Source organism: Poromitra crassiceps (genome assembly GCF_964638095.1).
Source record: "Poromitra crassiceps genome assembly, chromosome: 17".
NCBI classification, from domain to species: domain Eukaryota; kingdom Metazoa; phylum Chordata; class Actinopteri; order Beryciformes; family Melamphaidae; genus Poromitra; species Poromitra crassiceps.
Window position 1 is genome coordinate 4,276,040 of NC_139635.1, and position 26,611 is coordinate 4,302,650.

General features: G+C 41.3%; 1 protein-coding gene across 1 annotated transcript; it reads left to right on the forward strand.

Annotated features, from left to right (window-relative positions):
* Nucleotides 1-3,251: 3,251 nt before the first annotated feature.
* On the forward strand, nucleotides 3,252-4,229 carry LOC310792013 (paraneoplastic antigen Ma1-like; the record flags this gene model as incomplete). Its single annotated transcript, XM_083653695.1, has 1 exon — nucleotides 3,252-4,229. One exon carries the CDS (start codon nucleotides 3,252-3,254, stop codon nucleotides 4,227-4,229), a length of 978 nt encoding a protein of 325 aa, XP_083509821.1.
* Nucleotides 4,230-26,611: the final 22,382 nt, after the last annotated feature.

The following is a 26,611-nucleotide window of genomic DNA, read 5'->3' on the forward strand; positions in this document are numbered from 1 at the left end:
TGTCGCTGTCAGTGCGTGTGTCTGTCTGCGTGTGTTCTGTGTTCTGTGTGTTTTGTGTGTTCTCCTGTCTGGCTGGCAAGAATTCAGGAAACTTCCCAAAACTTCCCACCAACTTCGCATTACAAATTCCACAATTAAAGTATCCCACTTTCTCACAATTAAACTATACCATTGCAACAGTCATCCGAAACACCCCAAATACAATCACGAAACACGAAACCTCTTTTAAAAAATACATTAATGTTAACAAGACTATTTAACCCTTAGTGCGTCATGCAGTATTACAATAAAAGCGCCACTCATGGCGCTTTTATTTTGAAACTACAACTGTCTAGCTTCCTTATGGTTAGTATGGTCCAGACAATTGTCCAAGTCCCTCTGATCCGAGTCCCAAGCGAGTCTCAAGTCAATTGGTCCCGAGTCTCAAGCAAGTCCCAAGTCTTTCCTTTTGTCGGCAAGTCAAGTCAAGTCAAGTCACAATGTTATTTCAAGTCAAGTCTCGAGTCGAGTCACAGGTTAGAAAAAATGACAAGGCAGAGATTATTTAGGCTGCAGATGTGCGCGTTCACGTTAATACGTGCTTGTTGCCAAGCAACACACTTCTCTCAGACGAGCTCGAGACAGCTGACAGACAGCTCCAACTCAGCTCAAACTTATAGAGTTGTATTCAAAGCATAGAAACGTTCTCACAGCTCAATTTAACAGCGCCAACACAAGCAGTTTGATCACAAGTGCAATCAGTACTGAATGCGATGGCAGACTGCGCACTGCGGGCAGTTGACGAAGTCAGGAAGAAATTGAAAGATCTTCCGACGCATCAGCTTAAAACCCGCCGACGAGCGGAGGTCCTGCGCCCAAAACGTCTATATTTACAGCACATATCGATCGATATTTTTGGAGAAGATTCCGGCCGCATCACGCGCAGATCAAGATGAGACAGCTGTCAGTGAGTAGCTACGCATTTGGGTGTAACTTTTACGCCTGCTCCATACACAGACGCAGCGCATACAGGGTGCACTAGTCATAAAATTAAGTTAGTCGTAACTTTGAGTTCTACATCGGACGTAGCGTGTAAACCTAGGCGTACGCCCAGCTGGTGCACTCGGCTGATCTTGTCACAAGTCCGAGTCGAGTTTCGAGTCATTTTCTTCCAAGTCCGAGTCGAGTTTCAAGTATTTACCTTCCAAGTCCGAGTCGAGTCGGAAGTCGTCAAATTTGCGACTCGAGTCGACTCGAGTCCGAGTCCCTATGACTCGAGTCCAATTGTCTGTGTAGTGCCCCTGTAAAATATAATTTAAATTAGTCCAACTTCATATTGTGTGGTGTCAAATGGAGACATATGTATGAGAGAAACTAAGTGGTTCCTTTTCTCTCTCTTAAAACCTGCTTGTATGTAGGCCTACTGATCAGTTAACTGGTAGCCTAAAGGGTTAAGAAGAACATGCCTGTAATTAATGATGGACACATGATACCAACTTATCGACCAGTAAGGAATGTTTATTTTACCGCAATGCGCAAAGTTTTAACCTATTACCTGGTCAGTGCGTGTTTTTTGTCCAATCATTAATGTTGTGGGCGGGAGTGATTGACAGGAGTCAGTCAGACGCATCAGTGCCTAGAGAAAAAGTTGTGACGGGCAGGAGAAGCTCGAGGTGTCAAGTGAACAGCGCGACAGACAGAGACATCAAAATAGTCAGTTGCTGATAAAACGTTTGTCAGTACGTCAGTCATCTAATCAGTCAGTCAGTCACAGCGGTAGAGCTGTCTGTATCCTGATAGTTTCTCCTGAGAAAGGAGCGGACTCAGCACGGCTACGGAGCCGAAAATTGAGCAGTGCTGTTCAGCCTAGTTAATTGGTCCCGTGTCCGCGGTGCGGCCTCGTTTCAACTCCCCTGGATTTCAGCGCCAGCCTACGTCTGGCAGCCCTACTGGGAGGATCTTCGCTGGCCTTGGGTGAGGAGAGAGAGGTTTCTCATCGGAGCAGAATAACCGGGCGAGAGGACTACTGGTTCAGGACTGTGTATCTTGCTGGAGTGGTTTCTCTGGGAGGTAGTTGCATCACTACAGACGAGACTGTGAGTAAGTGACTTTTCCTTCTGGATTGGATTTCATTGAGCTCCAACAAGCGCGCCAACGAGTGGTACCACAGACGTTAGTAAAACCCGGGTATTTAGTCTAGGCTATTATATTATATGTTGATAACAGGATAAGAGTGTGTTTGTGAATAAACAATACACTGTGTTTCACTTTAAAGGGAGTATCTGTGGTCTGTGTATTGTTGATTTCTTTTTGGGGAATAAGCTAACAGCTGTGTGAGTTTAACAGGTTATAATTTTGTTGGTGTTGCATGGGAGATTTTGTGTTCAGTGTACCGTATAGCTATAATAGTGTATTCTTGTGGCTAACTGGGGCCTCTTAGTGACTATAGTGAGAACCTAGATAACGAGGATATTACTGGTACCTCTCACCATTGCTCCTCCCATGCTTTCAGTAATCCATCTTATGTAAATGAGCAAGGTTTGGTGGGAGGGCTACATGTGGGGGCTCGTCCGGGATTTGTTTACTGTTTTGTGAGCACATTTGTATAATTGAAAGCTTGAAGTAATTGAATTCCCTGTAAAGAAAAAAAAAACGCCACGCTGTGAGAATAACCATAGAACTCTGATCTACTATATATTTTTTTTATTGTGATATTTTCTTGTGTTTATGGTTAAGTGTTGAAAATTTCATGCAAAATGGAGGCCGCACAGATACTGTCCTGGTGTGAAGAGAAAACAGTTGATGTGAAACATGCTTTTGTACTCAGTGAGGTGCCAGTTGAGGCATCAGATGTACAAGTTTACAGTATGGTGGATGCTGCCAAAGTATTTGGTCGTACTAAAATAATGGGTCGTTGTTTCGATGCAACACGTAAAAGCCAGTTCCTTTTATTTGACACCAGCATTTATTTGACCCAAATCAAAGTACCAGAGGAAGTGGGGCCTCAAGATGGGTTCGGTCCCTGGCCAGTACATTTTGTGGACACACAGCCAATTCCAGCCTCCACAGCGGGAGGAGACTTTCAGTCAAAGCTGATGGCATTTCTGATGAATGAAGGGAAGACCTTCGTTGAGGTTAAAGGCCTATTTACTTCCGCTACCCCTGCGCCTACTCCATCTGATTTGAACACCACATTGGTGAATGCAATATCCTCCTTGGTTGAGAAGTGTCAAGTTGGCCCTGCTGAGATACAGAGCTATCGCAAGCTACGCATGTTCTCCGGCGTGAAGCCTACTCCAAATGGAGAAGAAGAATACGATGCGTGGGCTGAACAGACCACCAACATGCTTGAGGAGTGGCAATGTTCTGACACTGTGAAGAAACAGAGAGTAGCAGAGAGTCTTAAAGGACCGGCTGCAGATATTATCAGGTTCTTACGAGTCACTAACCCCAGTGCGACTGCAGATGACTACCTCAACGCAATTGAGAATGCATTCGGGACAACTGAGAGTGCCTCTGACCTTATGGTTAGGTTTCGCAATACAGTCCAGTTTGAAGTGGAAAAGCTTTCAGCATATCTGCTAAGACTGGACAAATTGTTGCACTCTGTGTACCGTAAAGGTGGAATTGAGTTGTCTGACATGAACCGTGTTCGTATTGAGCAAGTAGTGAGAGGAGCTTTGTCTAACAATCTGGTGGCCCTTCGTATCAGGATGACATATAAACTCAGATCACCCCCCAGTTTTGCTGACCTGCTCCATGAAGTGAGAGAAGAGGAAGACATGATCCTTGACAGACATGGTGCCAAGAAGGGAGTCACTTCCGCCATGGTGTTGCCTGTCGAATTATCTCCTACTGCTGCTGCCTCCGCTTGTGTCACACCTGCCGTGACTCCCACTGCCCTCAGCGCTCCCACTGACAAGACCAGGGAAGTAGAGCTGCTGAGAAAGGAGATACAGGGGCTAAAGAGTGAAATTGCTAGCCTGCGCTCTGCCACAGTAGCCATGTCGACAACAGATGCAAAGCCTCCACAGTCAAGTCCTCAAGAGGGTGGCGGGAGGAACTCACGACCACAACCCCAAGAGAGAGTTCCAGTAAAAATGCTGAACCGTGCCAGTGTGTTTTGCTATAGGTGTGGGGAAGATGGGCATTTTCAGCGTGAATGCCAGAATCCTGAGAATCTAAGAAGAGTCAACCAACGTCTCCTGAAACTGAAACGGCCGGAGGGAAACTTCCCAGGGGCCCAGTAAGGGAACGGTCTGCCGCCCCGGGAAATACACGTTCCACCAAGTGCGAAATGCTGAAAGAAACAAAGGCTGTTCTGCCTGAAGGCTTAGTGGGTCCGAGTTATGTTGTCTCAGTACAAATAGAGGGCATCTATGCTAAAGCCTTGCTTGACGGCGGGTCTCAAGTTACCCTTCTCTACCGCTCCTTCTATGACAAATATCTGAAGCACCTGCCATTAACGCCAATCGAGGATTTGGAAATATGGGGGCTTAGCACTGAGCAATATCCCTATGATGGCTATCTGTGCTTGAAGATTGAGTTTGGAGGGGATGTAGCTGGAGTAACAGAGACCATGGAAACACTTGCGCTCGTGTGCCCAGACCTGGCCAGAAAAAGTGAACACTCCCTTCTGGTAGGGACCAACACCTCTGTGGTACGGAGACTGATGGAAGTCTGCAAGGAAAAGGGAGGGAATAATTTTCTGAGCATCATGAAAATTCACCCAGTGATGAAAGGAGCCTACCAAAAGTTGCTGGAAACTCCTGATGACAGTACTCACTCGAAAAGAGGCACTGTCTGGCTCGCAAAAACAAAGACTCTGACGTTACCCCCAGGGGGAGCTGCAACTGTCACCGGCATCCCAAAGTTTCCAGGGGATCTTTCCTCACAAGCAGTCCTCATAGACCATTTGGAGGGGGGCGAGTTTCCTGAAGAACTGCTGGTACTGCCTGAACTCAAGAAGACTGCTGCTGCTCACTGCCGTCGAATCACAGTCACTGTGAGAAATGTGTCCACTCGTGAAGTGACTCTAAAGCGTGGAATGCCCATTGCTCACATGTTCCCCGTTGATGTCTTGGCATCTGCACCTGCAGAGAAGTTGTGCAAAGCTCCAGATGAACTGACACCCTCTGTTTTCAATTTCGCTGACTCCCCAGTGTCAACAGAATGGAAGGAGCGGTTGGTTCAGAAGATGATGGAGCGAAAGGAAGTTTTCTCATGCAGCGAATTCGATGTTGGATGTGCAAAGAGCACAGAACACACCATCCGAGTAACAGATGATCGACCTTTTAGGGAGCGTTCAAGACGACTAGCTCCAGCAGATGTGGAAGATGTGAGGAAGCATCTAGATGACCTCAAAAAGGCAGGAATCATCTCAGAGTCCAGGAGCCCCTACGCTTCACCCATAGTGGTGGTGCGTAAGAAAAATGGGACTATCCGCATGTGTGTGGATTACAGGACGCTGAACCGTCGAACAGTTCCTGATCAATACACAGTGCCCCGCATAGAAGATGCGCTGGCAAGCTTGAATGGGAGCAAATGGTTCAGTGTTCTTGACCTCAGGAGTGGCTACTATCAGATCCCCATGAGTGAGGCTGATAAAGAAAAAACTGCTTTCATCTGTCCAGCTGGTTTTTACCAGTTTGAGAGGATGCCTCAGGGAATCTGTGGTGCTCCAGCCACTTTCCAAAGAATCATGGAGAGGACAGTCGGTGACATGAATCTGCTGGAAGTGTTGGTCTATCTAGATGACCTGATAATTTTTGGCAGAACCCTCGAAGAACATGAGGAACGCCTCCTGAAAGTGCTGGATAGGCTCAGAGAGGAAGGGCTAAAGTTATCTCTGGATAAATGCCAGTTCTGCCGCACCTCAGTGAACTATGTTGGGCATATCGTGTCTGCAGATGGAGTTGCAACTGATCCCTCAAAGATAGAGGCTGTGAAGTCCTGGCCCCGCCCTGAGAACATCACATCTCTCAGATCGTTCCTTGGATTCTGTGGGTTCTACCGGCGGTTTGTGAAGGATTATGCCAGAGTGAGTCACCCCCTCAACCAGCTGCTGCAAGGCTGCATTACTGTTGGCAGACCCAGAAAAAAGGCAGGAGACAAAGGCTCTCAGAAGCTCTATCACCCGTCAGAACCGTTTGGTGCCAGGTGGGATGAAAGATGTGAGAACGCCTTTGAACTGCTGAAGAAGAGTCTCACAGAGGCCCCCGTCATCGCGTTTGCTGATCCGCAACTGCCCTATGTCCTGCATGTCGACGCCAGTAGGGAAGGCTTAGGTGGTGTCCTATATCAGGATCAAGGTGAAGGTCTACGTCCTGTCGCATTTGTCAGCAGAAGTCTCTGTCCTTCTGAGAAGAACTACCCGACCCATAAGCTCGAATTCCTTGCGCTAAAGTGGTCAGTTGTTGACAAATTGCATGACTACCTTTATGGCGTGAAGTTCGAAGTACGTACGGACAATAACCCATTGACCTATGTACTCACTTCGGCTAAGTTAGATGCTGCAGGTCATCGTTGGCTGGCTGCCTTGTCCACATATGATTTCAGCCTAAAGTACAGACCTGGCAAGCAGAATATCGATGCAGATGCATTGTCTCGTCGGCCTCATCCTAGTAGAGAAAACGGGGATTGGACAAATGTTCCCGCTACAAATGTCCAAGCCATGTGTTATAGTGCTCATGTTGTCAACCTGAACCGTTCACGGCCACACCGGGCCATAGATCTGTTTGGCACTTCCCCGAATGCGGTACCAGAAGCCTACTGCAACTTATCCTCAGTCAGTAGTCAACAGCTGCCGAAGATAAGCTCAGCAGAGATTGCTCGGTCTCAGCAAGAAGACCCATGTATTGGGGAAGTATGGAAAGCTGTGCGTCAAAACAATGTGAACAAAGCTGTCAAAGAGAAGCATGGTGACATCCCTCTGTTGCTTAAGGAGTGGGATAAGCTAAAACTTCAAGACACCACCCTCTATAGAGTTGCTCATCCACCTAACAAACCAGTTCGCCGCCAACTGCTGCTGCCTCAGGAGTTGAGGAAGACTGTGCTCAAGTCTTTACATGATGACTCTGGCCATTTAGGTTTTGATAAGACCTACGGTCTAGTGCGAAAAAGGTTCTATTGGCCTCGCATGAAGACAGAGATAGAGAAGTACTGCAAGTCATGTGCACGATGTATTCAGAGGAAGACACTACCCAAGAGGGCTGCTTGTTTGTCTCATCTGACCAGTGAGGGTCCCATGGATCTCATCTGCATGGATTTCTTGTCCATTGAGCCTGATGCCAGTAATGTGTGCAATGTACTAGTCATTACAGACCACTACACCAGATACGCACAAGCTTTTCCAACAAGGGACCAAAAAGCTACTACTGTGGCAAAAGTGCTGTGGGAAAAGTACTTTGTTCACTATGGTTTGCCAAACAGAGTGCATTCCGACCAGGGGAGAGACTTTGAGAGTCGTCTCATCCATGAGCTATTGAGCATGTTAGGGGTGAAGAAATCAAGGACCACTCCCTATCACCCTCAAGGTGACCCCCAGCCTGAGCGCTTCAATAGGACCCTGCTGGACATGCTCGGGACACTTGATCCTGTGAAGAAGAGCAAATGGAGCCAACATATCAGTCACTTAGTCCATGCATACAACTGTACGCAAAATGAGTCTACTGGTTATTCGCCCTATTTTCTCATGTTCGGACGTGAAGCTAGGATGCCCATAGACTTGTGTTTTGGCGTCTCAAGTGATGGCTCTTCCACAAAGTCCTATGTGAGATATGTGAAGAACCTGAAGCGTGAACTTCAGGCTGCATACCAGTTGGCTGAAATGATGGCTAAGAAAAAGAACGATGGGAATAAACAACGGTACGATCAGAAGGTTCGCTATTTTCCTCTGGCTCCAGGCGATTGTGTGTTGATCAGGAATCTTGGTCTGCAGGGAAAGCACAAGCTAGCTGACCGGTGGAAGTCAATTGAGTACATTGTGGAGAGCCAGATGCCAGATCTGCCAGTATTCAGACTCAGACCAGAAAGTGGAGATGGGCCTGTGAAAGTGCTGCATAGAAACCATCTGCTGCCGTTGGGACAGGAAGTACGCTTGGAACCAGAGAGTTTGCCAGAGCTGCCAAAGCGTAAAAGGAGAAGTCCAAGGCATAAAAGAAAGAAAGAAGACTCCTCTGGTCCTATTGATGCCACATGTCCTGACAAGGAAGAGGGAGGTGAATCTCATTCCGATGATGAGGAGGAGACTGGTATGTGGTATGACTACTATACTCCACATCAGATGAGGGAGCATGCCGAACCATTCAGTCTGGATCTGGACCTTGACCTGCCTGCAGTGATCTCAGAGGTGGATGCAGCAATCGAATGTATGCCACACATGGAAGAGGCACGTCAGGAGGAAGTTCTTGAACAAGAAGAGCCTGTAGAAGAAACACGAGAAGAGGATGCACCGGATAGAAGAGAAGAGGATGCACAAGATAGACAAGAGAAGACAACAAGGCCTCAACGACAGAGAAAAGCCCCTGAGAGACTGACCTATGACGTACCTGGAACCCAGTCTTCCGTTGTTGTCAAGACACACACAGTTGACCCGGTAATAGTCCGGAAGGACTCAGTTTCCCAGTCTATCCCCCTTATCCCTGTTGTTTGGTACATAAGCACACTTTGTAAGTGGATAAGTTAGTGTGTATGTATTTGTGGGGGGAGCAAAGAAAAGAAAACTGACAAATGTACATGTTGTTCATTTTTTTTCTTTATTCTGTGGGAGACTCTGTTCCAACATGTTCTTCATCCTCGTCATGAGGACATGACTGTTTTGGTGGGGGGAGAGTGTAGTGCCCCTGTAAAATATAATTTAAATTAGTCCAACTTCATATTGTGTGGTGTCAAATGGAGACATATGTATGAGAGAAACTAAGTGGTTCCTTTTATCTCTCTTAAAACCTGCTTGTATGTAGGCCTACTGATCAGTTAACTGGTAGCCTAAAGGGTTAAGAAGAACATGCCTGTAATTAATGATGGACACATGATACCAACTTATCGACCAGTAAGGAATGTTTATTTTACCGCAATGCGCAAAGTTTTAACCTATTACCTGGTCAGTGCGTGTTTTTTGTCCAATCATTAATGTTGTGGGCGGGAGTGATTGACAGGAGTCAGTCAGACGCATCAGTGCCTAGAGAAAAAGTTGTGACGGGCAGGAGAAGCTCGAGGTGTCAAGTGAACAGCGCGACAGACAGAGACATCAAAATAGTCAGTTGCTGATAAAACGTTTGTCAGTACGTCAGTCATCTAATCAGTCAGTCAGTCACAGCGGTAGAGCTGTCTGTATCCTGATAGTTTCTCCTGAGAAAGGAGCGGACTCAGCACGGCTACGGAGCCGAAAATTGAGCAGTGCTGTTCAGCCTAGTTAATTGGTCCCGTGTCCGCCGTGCGGCCTCGTTTCAACTCCCCTGGATTTCAGCGCCAGCCTACGTCTGGCAGCCCTACTGGGAGGATCTTCGCTGGCCTTGGGTGAGGAGAGAGAGGTTTCTCATCGGAGCAGAATAACCGGGCGAGAGGACTACTGGTTCAGGACTGTGTATCTTGCTGGAGTGGTTTCTCTGGGAGGTAGTTGCATCACTACAGACGAGACTGTGAGTAAGTGACTTTTCCTTCTGGATTGGATTTCATTGAGCTCCAACAAGCGCGCCAACGAGTGGTACCACAGACGTTAGTAAAACCCGGGTATTTAGTCTAGGCTATTATATTATATGTTGATAACAGGATAAGAGTGTGTTTGTGAATAAACAATACACTGTGTTTCACTTTAAAGGGAGTATCTGTGGTCTGTGTATTGTTGATTTCTTTTTGGGGAATAAGCTAACAGCTGTGTGAGTTTAACAGGTTATAATTTTGTTGGTGTTGCATGGGAGATTTTGTGTTCAGTGTACCGTATAGCTATAATAGTGTATTCTTGTGGCTAACTGGGGCCTCTTAGTGACTATAGTGAGAACCTAGATAACGAGGATATTACTGGTACCTCTCACCATTGCTCCTCCCATGCTTTCAGTAATCCATCTTATGTAAATGAGCAAGGTTTGGTGGGAGGGCTACATCTGGTATGGTCAGATTGCTGCGTACTTTTACTTTTTGCCTGTTCTTTTCTCCTGTTGTGGGACACCTTATTCATTCACTTCAAGTTTTTGCCTCAGGTAAGGGTTAATTTTTATACCTACATGTGAGAGCGGCACGATTGTTTTTTTTGTATCACATATTTCTATTGAATTTCAAATTGCAGAAATTGGAAATGTGTTGATGGTCGCCCCAGGCGCTAATGCTCAGTATGAGCGAGAAGCGCCCGGCTAGCGGGGGAAGCTAACGTTATATTACAGCTGCTTCAGCAAGTTACAGGATTGTGTTTCCCTCTGTTTTTAATGTTCTCTGTACCACATTACCTAGCTAACGTTACATTCATAACACACCTCAAGCGCCTGGCTAGCGGGGGAAGCTAACATTATATTACAGCTGCTTCAGCAAGTTACATGATTGTGTTTCCCTCTGTTTTTAATGTCGTCTGTACCACGTTACCTAGCTAACGTTAGATTGCCAGATAGACAACAAACTGACTGTCATCAGGCCTTTAATAGAAAAAGACACCGGCAACAGATACCTCATACGCCACTGATTGGACCAGTTCCACTACAGTCCCTACAATATTTGGTTATTACATGTATGTAGCTCCTGCATCTAAACACACACATGGGGGGGGGGGGGGGGTGCCCTACAACAGAACAGCCCCAAAGTGTCTACTCTTTCAACATTGCTTTCATATCCTTTTACAGGGTTGGTCCATTTACACAGTCTTCCACTTGGAAGTACAGTGAAGACCAGCCTCCTTACTTCAGGTTGGTCATTTATTCCCCCCAAAATGTCACTTTTACACTGTCTTCACTTATGTGTGTGCCTACTACCTCACACTTCACTTCACTTCACTTCACTTCACTTTTTTTTTTTTTTTTTTTTTACATGTAATGGAACTGCATTTTGGTGGCCACCACTTCCACATACTTGTTTCCACGTGCTTCACACAACTCTCACACTATGACCTGTTTGTTGAGGAGGAAATACACACAATTAATAATTGATCAGTTCCCCATCATACAACATTTCTACCACTGATTGCACCAGTTCCAAATTCTTATGTTTACATTGACTACGGTCCCTACAATATTTGGTTATTACATTTATGTAGCTCCTGCATCTAAACACACACATGGGGGGGGATGCCCTACAACAGAACCGCCCCAAAGTGTCTACTCTTTCAACATTGCTTTCATATCCTTTTACAGGTTTGGTCATGGCTAGTCTGGACATTTTCAGCCTGATGAACTTCCAGTGTTACTGACTGCATTCACGGGAACCGCAGCCTTTTCCATCGAAGGAATGACACTACACTCTGCTCTCGGCTTCATGTGTGGTCCAAGAAACAAGCAGTACATGATCACAGCAAGCGCTGAAAAACACACTGCGTGCACGTCTGGGAAAGCTCAAATTACTCATCATTGATGAAGTATCTATGTTTGGTGCAGATCTGCTTTACTTCATTCATCGCCGGCTACAAGATATAACAGGCCTAAAAGATCCACACTCGTGCTTTAGAGGCGTCAGCATCCTAGCTGTCGGCGACCTGTTCCAGCTACAGCCAGTTGGACAAACCCACGTATTTCAACTGCCCTCAGATGGCTATGCAAGGCTATATGGGTCGCTGTGGCAGGAACATCTGTCCCAAAGCTACTGACTTTTTTGCAATTTTTTCTTCAATTACTCTTTGTATTGGGCTGGATCTTAACTAAACAACATGCCTACTTAACCTCAACCTGATCTGCTGCTGCTGCTGATGCATGTTACAAAAAAAAGACCTTACACACAATCATTGTTTACTAAATAAAGTTTGAAATCCATTCATTTCTCTACAGTCTATTCTTTAAAGCCTCTCTATACTATATAATTGTTATTACAGTGTTGTCATTAAAAGGCCCACCTTGCAGCAACAGAATTGTATTGATCAGCATTCACCCATCACTCATGCTTGTTGCCTTCTGCATTGCCTTCCAAAAACAGGTTTGGTCGCCAAATGACAGCCATTTGCACTTTAGTTGCCACTGACGGCCTACTATGAGCATGACTAACCCCTTGTCTTACCAGTGTTGCAATTACAACTACTTATCTGCATACAGTCATCTGCTTCTATCTGCACTGGTTAGGCATAGCAGAGCCTGGCGGAGATCTGCACTCCACCGAGTGCACTTTTCTAGTTAATGTTAATTAGTTAAAGTCAGTTCTGAGTATAGTAGTTAATCATTAGTTAATTATTAGTTGTCAGTTCCTTTGTAGAGTAATTACTCATTAGTTAATGGTTAGTTAATGGTCAGTTTGTGAGTATAGAACGAATCAGTGTGACATCACAACCAACCAGAAAGTTAACTGTTAAGTTAACTGTATGAGTTGTGCCAAACAAAGTTAGTGGCCCCTATCATTGCATCAGCCTGTAAACTGGGCTGAGCGCCCAGCACAGCGCAGATCAGTGGGCGTGGACCAGCCCACTCGATATCTTGGTGTTGGCGCTACACGCAGCCTTAAGCATTACAACCATGCCTTTTAAGCGTAAAATTATGCACTGTCTGCTCATTGGAGAAGTGCAGTAAACCAGTCCCCAGCTTGCCTTTTCAGTCCGGCTTCAGAAAAGCCGAGGGCTCTGATCTCTCCCCCCCGCCCCCCCTTTTATCCCCTCTGTCTGTCTGGCTATTATTCCATATTATTCTCAAACCAATCTAACTGCAGTTTAATTACTGCAAGCATGTAAATACGCTACACTATAACAAGATCAAAGTGAAAAGAATGTTCTAAACGCATCAGCTAGAATAATATAGCCTATCATGATGAGATTAATAAGATTGGTGAAAGTTTGTCCAGAATGATATATTTTCTCTCCCCTGCTGCACAGGTAGGATGATGCACATAAATATAGCCTACATTATGTAAAGTCATTGCAGAAATGAGTTTTTATTGTAAAACTAAATGTGAAGTAGGGCCAATTTATTGGAGCAGACATCACAGTATAGCACATGACTGTAGAACCGCATTACGCTGTCACTTATCTAAATCACGTTAAATCGACGAGGGATATATATAGGCCCAGGATGACATATATGTTTCACATAGGGTTGTGTTTGGATTTCGCGATTTTATTTTGTCCAATATTGAAATGTTCTACAATAACATGTTGTGGGAACATTACACATTATTTAGATCTATTTCGATGTACCTTTCTGTCTATTTAGGCTAATTTCGATGCGATTTATTATAGAAATGGATTAGCCCAATGCATGCTGGGAGATTTCACATGTCTGGCTGTTGCAGGGAAGCCACATCATCTCGTTTTCACTCGCCTTCACTGCACAGGTAGGATGATGCAATAGCCTCTGAATGTGCCAATGAGCAGCTTAAAAGGCATGGTTGTAATGCTTAATGCTGCGTGTAGCGCCGATACCAAAATATCAAGTGCGCTGGTCCACGCCCACTGATCTGCGCTGCGCTGGGCGCTCAGCCCAGTTTACAGGCTGATGCAATGATAGGGGCCTATATGCTTATACCTAACAAATCAATTCAAGACTTGTACCCGGTGAGATTCGAACCCTCGGCCCCTCGGCTCAGTTGGTCCTTTACCAACCGAGCTAACCAGCCTGCAGTTTTGAAGATATGTTCCACCCAAATACTACCTTCTCTCCAAATACTTATAGTTTTAAAGGTATATTCCATCCAAATCAGAATCAGATTCTGATTTTAAAGGTATATTCCATCCAAATACTACTTCATGTCCAAGTACTTAGATTTGTTTCAGCCAAATACTACTTCTGTCTAAGTACTTGTGTTTTAAAGGACAGAGTATACCGTCAAAACTATAAGTACATGGATAGAAAGTAGTATTTGGGTGGAATATACCTTCAAAACTATAATACTTGGTCTCCGGCTCTACAGATCCCTACTATGGCTCTACCGACTAGGCCAAATAACAGGCTGGTTAGCTCAGTTGGTAGAGAACCACCTTTACAATAGGGTACACAAAAAGAGTAACTAATGGACAAGTAATAATTAAGTAATGATTAACTAATGATTAACTACTATACTCACAAACTGACCATTAACAAACCATTAATTAATGAGTAATTACTCTACTAGGGAACTGACAACTAATCATGCATGTTTTTATTCACTGTTTTAGGTTTTCATCAACGGTGGAATTCGGCACTGCAAAGGAGGCATCCATCACTGTGGATTTTTCTGCGGCATCTTAAGGATGAACAGCATCTGGTGGAAATTGCAACTGCAGCTGCTGAACGAGGAGAACCTCGGCCACCAATAAAAAGAAGGTGGCGGCGCCTGGAGGAAAGAATTGCGCGTCTGAAGCGTCAATACAATACAGTATGGCCAGTATGGCCCAGCCCCCACCCCCACCCCCCCAGTTTGGCCCGCCACAATATGCACCCCCCACCCCCACCCACCCCCTGCCCCTTCACAGAACTCGCTCAGCCCCTTCTACACTCAAACAGAAATACATTTTTGTAGCAGGCCCACCCAAAGTAATGGCTTGGCCCCTGAAAAGGTCCAATTAGCTAGGATTAGCTAGTCATTTAATTTTGTAAATTTCTCTTTAACTCAACTTTCTCCTGCTGTGCTCCCGGTAATTTATCCTGTTAATCTCCAGATTTCATAGTGATACAAATCGGCTGTATATTTTTAACGCCATGAGTGAAGTTTCTGGTGTCATAAACTTTCATGAGGGAAAAACCAGACCTCTCACCTCAAGATATCTGATGGTTTCTATGGGTACCGGTGAGCAACAATAACTAAAAATATGCAGACTTCTGGGGATCACGTGCGCACCAAACAGTAGCATACGCATGACCCCACCTCCCCTCCCCCAGGATGGCCCGCTGACGATATTTATTTTCTCAGGATGGCAATGGCATGTACCGCCCACCCTTTTTTCCCGAGGATGGCAAAGGCATAAATGCTCATAGACAGCTTGGATGGGGAAAAATTGAAAAACCGGCTTTGTCAGTTACTGCCTATGCCAATACTCATGCAGTACCCATGTGCAGTTTCATGTTGATTGGCCAACTCGCCGGGGAGATAAATGTGCTCAGACAGACAGAGACATTTTGGGCAACTCATTGGGGACATAGCCCTCTATCATTGCAACGGCCTAGAAACTGCGCTTATCCCATACGGAAGAGGCATATATACACATATATGTAGTAAACATACATGTAGTATATGTTCATATAAGTATTCGACATATATCCACATATATATCCAGGATATATGTGCATATATGTACATATGTATCACAATATATGAACATGTATGGAATTGGAACGTTTCATATATGGTCCATATATGTTAGTCCTATATAATTATATATGTGCATACATGTATAGATTGTATATGGGCACATATGGTAATTAATTATATGTACATTTGTATGCATTGACACTATACGGACATATATGCTTAATACATATAAAACTATATATGAATAATAACTATACATACATATATGTTTTATTTTATATGAACATATATGACTATTACCTGTGTATAACTGTATGTATTTACCTGTATTCGACATATATCCACCTATATATCCAGGATATGCGTGCATATATGTGCATATATATCACAATATATGAACATGTATGGAATTGGAACGTTTCATATATGGTCCATATATGTTTGTCCTTTATAATTATATATGTGCATACATGTATAGATTGTATATGGACACATATGGCAATTCATTATATGTACATTTGTATGCATTGACAGTATACGGGCATATATGGTTAATACATATATAACTATATATGAATAATAACTATACATGCATATGTTTTATTTTATATGAACATATAATACTATTACCTGTGTATAACTGTATGTATTTATCTGTATTCGACATATATCCACCTATATATCCAGGATAGATGTGCATATATGTGCATATATATCACAATATATGAACATGTATGGAATTGGAACGTTTCATATATGGTCCATATATGTTTGTCCTATATAATTATATATGTGCATACATGTATAGATTGTATATGGACACATATGGCAATTAATTATATGTACATTTGTATGCATTGACACTATACGGGCATATATGGTTAATACATATAAAGCTATATATGAATAATAACTATACATACATATATGTTTTATTTTATATGAACATATATGACTATTACCTGTGTATAACTGTATGTATTTATCTCTATTCAACATATATCCACCTATATATCCAGGATATATGTGCATATATATCACAATATATGAACATGTATGGAATCAAAACACATATCTCTTCATTAAAAGAGATGTAATTTTCCAAATTATTTTTGATTGAACAACATCTCAGAAGTGAAACCCACCATGAAAATGGTTAGTTTTGTGCAAGACTTCCAGCACTACTGGATATTTTCAAGGTTTGTCCAGTGTGCATGAGATTGAAAAATAAGGGTTTTTTGACAGTGGAGTCATTAAAATGCCCCACAGTCTATATTATGGTTTTAGTGTAAACATTATATATTATATATGATTTAGAAGCTCATCGTAAAGCTGATTCCAAATATATAATTTAAAAGCTTCATAAATTAAATCCTGTGGAGTTATTAACCATATTAGATCCCTAATCTCTGCCCCAAATGCATCATGGGACTTCCATGCAAATTCTGGAGAAATGTTCACGCCCCCTCCAACCAGTCTCTCTGCTGCACCCTGGATTACTTACATGAACATAGATGATCACATGTATGAGAATACTCATATATGTTAATTGCTTATATGAGCATACCTGCTGACATATGTCAGTAAAGTCATGTTAATTGCTGATATACACATATATGTAGACATATGTAAGTAAAGTCTTCTATGTTAATTGCTGATATACACATATATGTAGACATATGTAAGTTTAACCCTATATGTTCAATGCGTACACAAACATATATGATTACATGTATGAGAATATCCGCATATGTTAACTGATTATATGAGCATATATGTTGACATACATAATAGTAATCATATATGTTTAATGCTTATACGAACACATATTTTGATATGGAAGAGAATAACATATATGTGTGTTGCTTGTATTTGCATATATGCGGAAATATGTAGAAATATTCTTATATGTTAATTGCTTATATGTACATATATCTAAACATATGCGAGAATAACCCTGTATGTCCATTACTTGTATGAACATATATGATCACATGTATGAGAATACTCATATGTTAATTGCTTATATGAGCAAACATGCTTGCATATGTAAGTAAATTCTTATATGTTAATTGCTGATATGCACATATATGTAGACATATGTAAGTTTAACCCTATATGTTCAATGCTTACACAAACATATATGATTACATGTATGCGAACATCCGCATATGTTAATTGATTATATGAGCATATATGTTGACATACGTAATAATAATCATATATGTTTAATGCTTAAATGCACACATATTTTGATATGCAAGAGAATAACATATATGTGTGTTGCTTGTATTTGCATATACGCAGAAATATCTAGAAACATTCTTATATGTTAATTGCTTATATGTACATATATCTAAACATAATAGAATAACCTTGTATCTCCATTACTTGCATGAACATATATGATCACAAGTATGACAATACTCATATATGTTAATTGCTTATATGAGCATACATGCTTACATATGTAAGTAAATTCTTATATGGTAATTGCTGATATGCACATATATGTAGGCATATGTAAGTTTAACCCTATATGTTCAATGCTTACACAAACATATATGATTACATGTATGTGAACACCCGCATATGTTAATTGATTATATGAGCATATATGTTGACATACGTAATAATAATCATATATGTTTAATGCTTATATGCACACATATTTTGATATGCAAGAGAATAACATATATGTGTGTTGCTTGCATTTGCATATATGCGGAAATATGTAGAAATATTCTTATATGTTAATTGCTTATATGTACATATATCTAAACATATGCAATAATAACCCTGTATGTCCATTACTTGCATGCACATATATGATCACATGTATGAGAATACTCATATATGTTAATTGCTTATATGAGCATACATGCTTACATATGTAAGTAAATTCTTATATGTTAATTGCTGATATGCACATATGTGTAGACATATGTAAGTTTAACCCTATATGTTCAATGCTTACACAAACATATATGATTACATGTATGCGAACATCCGCATATGTTAATTGATTATATGAGCATATATGTTGACATACGTAATAATAATCATATATGTTTAATGCTTAAATGCACACATATTTTGATATGCAAGAGAATAACATATATGTGTGTTGCTTGTATTTGCATATACGCAGAAATATGTAGAAACATTCTTAATATGTTAATTGCTTATATGTACATATATCTAAACATAATAGAATAACCCTGTATGTCCATTACTTGCATGAACATATATGATCACATGTATGACAATACTCATATATGTTAATTGCTTATATGAGCATACATGCTTACATATGTAAGTAAATTCTTATATGTTAATTGCTGATATGCACATATGTGTAGACATATGTAAGTTTAACCCTATATGTTCAATGCTTACACAAACATATATGATTACATGTATGCGAACATCCGCATATGTTAATTGATTATATGAGCATATATGTTGACATACGTAATAATAATCATATATCTTTAATGCTTATATGCACACATATGTTGATATGCAAGAGAATAACATATATGTGTGTTGCTTGTATTTGCATATATGCGGAAATATGTAGAAATATTCTTATATGTTAATTGCTTATATGTACATATATCTAAACATATGCAAGAATAACCCTGTATGCCCATTACTTGCATGCACATATATGATCACATGTATGAGAATACTCATATATGTTAATTGCTTATATGAGCATACATGCTTACATATGTAAGTACATTCTTATATGTTAATTGCTGATATGCACATATGTGTAGACATATGTAAGTTTAACCCTATATGTTCAATGCTTACACAAACATATATGATTACATGTATGCGAACATCCGCATATGTTAATTGATTATATGAGCATATATGTTGACATACGTAATAATAATCATATATGTGTAATGCTTATATGCACACATATTTTGATATGCAAGAGAATAACATATATGTGTGTTGCTTGTATTTGCATATATGCGGAAATATGTAGAAATATTATTATATGTTAATTGCTTATATGTACATATATCTAAACATATGCAAGAATAACCCTATATGTCCATTACTTACATGAGCATATATGATCACATGTATGGGAGTACTCATATATGTTAATTGCTTATATGAGCATACATGCTTACATATGTAAGTAAATTCTTATATGGTAATTGCTGATATGCACATATATGTAGGCATATGTAAGTTTAACCCTATATGTTCAATGCTTACACAAACATATGATCACATGTATGCGAACATCCGCATATGTGAATTGATTATATGAGCATATATGTTGACATACGTAATAATAATCATATATGTTTAATGCTCATATGCACACATATTTTGATATGCAAGAGAATAACATATATGTGTGTTGCTTGCATTTGCATATATGCGGAAATATGTAGAAATATTCTTAAATGTTAATTGCTTATATGTACATATATCTAAACATATGCAAGAATAACCCTGTATGTCCATTACTTGCATTAACATATATGATCACATGTATGAGAATACTCATATATGTTAATTGCTTATATGAGCATACATGCTTACATATGTAAGTAAATTCTTATATGTTAATTGCTGATATGCACATATGTGTAGACATATGTAAGTTTAACCCTATATGTTCAATGCTTACACAAACATATATGATTACATGTATGCGAACATCCGCATATGTTAATTGATTATATGAGCATATATGTTGACATACGTAATAATAATCATAGATGTTTAATGCTCATATGCACACATATATTGATATGCAAGAGAATAACATATATGTGTGTTGCTTGTATTTGCATATATGCGGAAATATGTAGAAATATTCTTATATGTTAATTGCTTATATGTACATATATCTAAACATATGCTAAAATAATCCTATATGTCCATTACTTACATGAGCATATATGATCACATGTATGGGAGTACTCATATATGTTAATTGCCTATATGATCATATATGTCAATTTATATTTGGATCACATATATGATCCTCACATATATATACATATATCTCAGGTGGGTTTGTATGCAAAGTGCATACATGTACATGTATGTGACATATATGTGGACCTTGTGTCGGATGTATGTCCATATATGTGTATATATGCCTCTTCCGTATGGGATAGTGCCAGGCGCAGCGCAGATTAGTGGGTGTGGACCGGCCCACTCGATATTTTGGTGTCGGCGCTACATGCCTTAAGCAGCCTTTATAAACGTCCACCTAACATTCGTGATCTCATTGTCAGTGTGGATCAACGTCCACAAAGACGTACACATTTCCTCTCTTCTGTGCGTGATGGCAATTATAGGTGCGCTCAGTGCGCACAATGTAACTTTACATCTAAATGTCATTTCTACAGTCACCCCCACTCAGGTAAACAGCTGAAAAAGGTGTAATCACATGCAATACCAAAAATGTTATTTATATGATCAAGTGTCCTTGTGGTCTGGCGTATATTGGTAAAACCCAGCATTGTCTAAAAACCCGCATAGCTGAACACAGAAGTAACATCAGACTAAACGATCCAAAAAATCCTGTAGCTGTTCATTTTAATGAACTTAGACATAACCTATCCACTTTAAAATATATTGGTATTGAACATGTCTCCACACCTACGTGGGGGTGACACTGATAACATCCTCCTTAGGAGAGAGCCTTTCTACGTCCATACACTTGGTACCTTATCACCAAAAGGTCTTAATATGTATTTTGATTTGAAAGCCTTTCTGTGACCTTTTCTGTTTGTATGTGGATATATCTTTTGCTATGGTTATTTACTTATCCACTTTTTTAATGATTCTTTGCGGTCTATTTTTGCTGCTTTTTAACCCTATTAATTTGTCACATGACTCCTTTGTGGTGTGACATAGGTGTTCTCCCTATGTTAACTGTTGATATCTGCCTGTGATTCACTGAGATGTAGATGTTTTCTTTGTTAAAGATATATGTCTAAATACTTGTTATAGAATCTTTCTTGTCATGCAGACACTTGACATGTGGCCAATTTGGTGATTGAGTATACTCTTTCTTTTTTAACCAGGTGGCCACATGTCAGGTTCTGCTTGTGGTTTTTTCTTTCTCTCTATAGTTTCCATCATAGACTGTAAGGTTTCTATACTTTTTTCATGTATGTGTGAATGCCACTCTGGCCCCCTCCCTTGTGCTGCGAGTAGCAGGTGCCACTGATTTAGGCTGATTACTGCCTGCCTGTATGTAAGTCATGCCTTTCACTGCCTCACTCATTGCTTGACAAAGATCCTGTGAAGATCGAAACGTTGCAAATAAAAAGCCATTGATGGAGCCTCAGTGTGCGGACTTTATCTTTTTGTTATAGTTACCTTTTGTCCAGCACCTGTACGTTTTTTGGATGTGCGCATATTTGTCTTTTTCGCCGTAAGCATTATAACCACGCCTTTTAAGCGTAAAATGATGCACAACCTGCTCATTGGTGAACTGCAGTTACTCAATGACATTCTTCCTTTCGAGGCTCCGATCCACTCGATCCATGTCCGGGTTTTGGCTGCATGCTGTCATCTCTTCATGCCAATTTGGATATCTCAGCACATCACAGATCATAGCCTGAATAAAACAATTCAACCTACAGCCAGGCAAATACAGATCTGTTCAGCAGGGCTGATGCGGTCTCCCTGTAGCCTACAATATAGAACATTAACTATCGGTGACATTCCTGATATGCATCCAATTCTATGATCATTATGTTGTAAACATAACTTTCACAATAGTGAACAAGCACCCCCACTCGGCTCATTCAGGGCAGGTAGTTTAATAACTTTTAGACGACCTGCTGCACAGGCTAAATGATGCACATAAATATAGCCTACATTATGTAAAGTCATTGCATAAATGTGTTTTTATTGTAAAAGTACATGTGAAGTAAGCCAAGTCTTATTGGAGCGGAATCCGCTCAGCAGACATCAGGCTATCACTCATCTATATCACGTTGAGTGATATATATACCACCTGGATTACATGTTTCACATAGGGTTGTGTTTTCATTTTTATGTTTTATTTTGTCCAATATTGAAATGTTCCAAAATTGCATCTTGTGTTAACATACATATTATTTATATCTACCACTTAGTCTATTTAGGCTGATTTGGTTGCTATTTATTGTCGAAATGTATTAGCCTCAAAGCATGCTGGGAGATTTCACATGTGTGGCTTTGGTAGGGGGAGAGCACATGTAGGATGATGCAACAGCCTCTGAATGACAGGGGCTCAAACTACAGTATAACAACTTTTTTTTTCATCAGTCATTGTGCCTGTCTGCATGAGAGAGAGGGAGTGAGAGAGAGGGGGAGAGAGAGTGAGATGGCAGAGGAGAGCTCCGCGCAATTACGCACAGTAGCCTAATATAACCGGCGCACTGAATAAGGCCTGGTTTTGAAAAGCGCTAAGCGCTAAATTAATGCCAGGGGGGAAGATATCGTTAGGCCGGTATTTAAGGCCGAAACGCCCATTCTGGCCTATTCTGGCACTGGGCCACGCCTCTTCGGCGTAAAGCGCATTTCGGGGCCTAAAACCATGTTGCTATCTTCCTGACGCAGGTTTTTTTGCGTTTAACACCAGTCTTTGCGCCTAAGGCCACTGGGAAGATAGGGCCCATAGTGTACAGTAAATGTCCTCAGACAGACAGACAGACAGACAGACAGACAGACCGACTGACTGACAGTTTTATTCATTCTGATGGTTATATTGATGTTTTCATAACTAATTGATTGTTGTTGTTGTTGTTGTTCTGTGCTCCATGCGGCCCCCTAGCAGCTGTGCCCCAGAACATACTGTAGCCTACACTCTTGTAGAGAGCTCTTATTTTTTCCAGATTAAACATACAACGTGGGCATCAGGGATAAGTTACCGGTCTGTTATTTTTTTGAAGAGACAAATCAATCTTTTTTTCCCTACGTAATCACCCTGACAGTATTTTGTTTTCCTTTTCTGTTGCTGGCCTCCACAGGGCCCCCTATGGACCCCAGAACAATTTGTACACTCTTGCAGAGTTCTTATTTTTCCCCTCCCCCCCTTACAAGAGGCAGTGCCCACGATGAACAATAAATAATGTTTGTTATTATGTTTTAAAGAGATGTTTTAATGGTGATTTTTTTTTTCTTTTTCTTTTGCTGGCCTCCATGTGGCCGACTTGCGGATGTGCCCCAGAACATCTTACACTCTTGTAAAGAGCTCTTATTTTTTCCACAGATTAAAATACAATGTGGGCGTCAGGGATGTTATGTTGTACCCCACTAGTCCATCTGATGGATATTTCTTACAATCGCGTATGGGCCGTTTCGACATCTTTGGAGTATATGGTCTGAAATTAAGGCTAGGTATTTTTTGGGGGGTATTTGACAAAAATCAATCATATCTATCATCTTTCTACCATCCTAAGACCTTGTTTCAAAAGTACACCTCAATTTACCATTAGTCCATCAGATGGACCCATTGACTTCCATTATAAACACTCTATTGGTACTCCCAGCAAATTTTTACAAAATGAATTTATTTCATTTGTTTCAGCGGGCATCCTGGCCCAAATACCTTGAAATTTGACCTTAACTCATTGAGTGCCAATGACGACTATAGTCGTCAATTCGGATAGTAACGTAGAGTGCCAATGACGACTAAAGTCGTCAATTGCGTTTTTTGACGGTGGGACGTGGATCAAAGCCTGATCCATCTCCTGTGAAATTATGGTGGATGTTGAATGTGTAAAAGCTATTTTACGGACCCATTAGGTGGCGACAGTGCTCTCCAGATTAGAGAAAGGCGAGGAAAAAAGAGAGAAGAAGTCATGGGGAAACGGAAATCGCATCATCACTGATGATGTCATATGCTAGTGATGTCATAGGTATTGTGACATCATTCCTGCCGATCTTTGACACTAGGCATCTTGCAGTGGTGACTTTTGTAAAACACCCCAACCTGCGCATAATATCAGACCCAAATCCAGTTTGACTTTACTGTACTTTTTTATTTTTACTGTACTTACTGTACACTGGCATTTGAGGGGTTAAAATTCGAATAGTTATGAAATGTTGGTATGAGGTATTAGGGATGAAGTTACCAATGAATTATAAACAATAAAAAAAAAAAAAAAAAAAAAAAGTATATTCATAAATTAATACATTATAAATATGACGGTCCATCAGATGGACTAATGGTAAATTGAGGATTATTCGTAATTGGGGTACAAGGGTTAATATTTTTGGAAGAGATCAATCTTTTTTTCTACTTAATCACCCTGCATTGTTTTTTTCTTTTCCTTTTCTGTTGCTGGCCTCCACGGGCCCCCTTGGGCCCCAGACCAGATACAAGAGGCAGTGCCCACCTGAAACAATAAATAAAAAGTTTATTTTTGATGTTTTAACACATTCACTGCCAGCCGTTTTTTTTTTACTGTAGGTAGCTTCTGCCAGAGGGTTTTTTTGAGGATTCTGGCTCATCTTTCAAGACCCGAGGATTCTTTTCTGCTAAGATTTTGTGAACACAAAATATCTCAAAAGAACTAATAGAATGTGTGCTTTCTCTGTCTAAAAGAGTTAGTTTGTAGAGTTAGTAGTTATGTAGGCATTAGCACTTGAATACAGCATGGTTTCAGCGTCTGAAAATTTAAGCTGAGATAAATAGCTTTTTGTGAAATTCGATAGAACAGTCACTTTAACCATTCATTTTTGGCATCAGTAAGACGTCAGACATCTAAACAATAGTTTTGAACAGTAATTTCCTCCATAACAGCAGGAAACCCCCCTCTACTTCAAACTCCTCCCTCCGTGTGTGTTCTTCTTGGCTGCAGCGGGCGTGTCACAAGCGAGTTGCTGCTGCCTGCTGCTGCTGCTCCTGTCTGCTGGCGGCCGCTGGGCAAGTCTGGATGGGCTCGCTCGTTTCTTGGGGTTTCGGTTGAGAAACCCCAAGAAACGGGGTTTCTTTTGCGATTCTGGTCTTATTTATGCTGCGTGTTTCAAAGTGTGTTGCACCCATAATCTATTATGCAAATTTGCAATCCCCCACCGCCAGCAATCAGCGCGAAAGCGTTTTCGCCAATCCATTTTACAGTATAAGAATGGTTTCATCGCGCGTTCCCCTGCAGTTTTTGCTCGGCTTTTTCTAGTCAGGAGAGCACTGTCGCCACTTAGTGGGTCGGTGGAATGGGTTGTACACGTTCGGTGGCTCCAATATTTATATAAGAGATGTAAAAGGGTTAGATCAACGTCCCAACGTCAAAAATTTTTTTTTTTTTTTTTGACGTCTCAACTCGTCATTGGCAGTCAACCGTTGGATTTTTTTTGACGTATCAACTCGTCAATGGCAGTGAACGTGTTAACACTTTGAGTGCCACGGCCCTTGGGCAAAAGGTTGCTGTACTGTGCCACATAGGCCGCAATGCATTTTAATATAGCCATATCATTTTTTGTGTTCCTCTACCAATAGCCTCAATGAAACTTTGAACCCTTCTGTTTCATTTAAAAAAAACTGTGTTTATAAACCGTTCCATTTTGGAAATACACCCCTCTGAAAAAGAGTGTTTTCGACCGAAAAGAGCATGCTGAAATTAGTTTCTGAGATAATCACATCTTTATGTTAGAAAGGCGACAGAATGAATTCTGCTTTGAGTTGAACAAACATCGAGCCTGCTGCTGCCTGGGTGTGTGTGTACTGTCAATGCTTGTATGCTGTTAGTGCCCTGCGTGCCCCACCCCCCTCCTCCTCCTCCTCCGTGGTGGGAGGAGTCGAGTGTCTCTGCTCTGCTGCGGTTTGCTCTGAGTTTGATCTGCACTGAAAAGTCCGCTGCCTGCACCCCCCGCTTTTTTACAGCGTGTCCTCGGCTCCCAGCTGAGAATAATGTAACTTTTCATAAAGACGCTGGTGTCGCCGTGTCGGCAACTAAATCATATGGATAGACTATCGCAGCGGACACGGATGGGGCTCAATTGTGGCAGCAGATGACTGCTGTTCACAGGCACAGCTAACGACGTTATGCTTCAAGCATATCAATGGCGATTTCCGTTTCCTCATGACTTCTTCTCTCTTTTCTCCTGGCCTTTGTCTAATCGGGAGGGCACTGTCGCCACCTAAGGGTTCTGTAAAATAGGTTAGACACATTCAATAGCTCCCATATTGTAAGAGGCGATGTAAGAGGCTTAGATCGACATTCCCCCGTCAAAATATGAATTTGGAGTTATTGACGCCATTTGCCGTCGCTGGCAGCCTACGGTAAATTTCTCCTGACGCCATTTG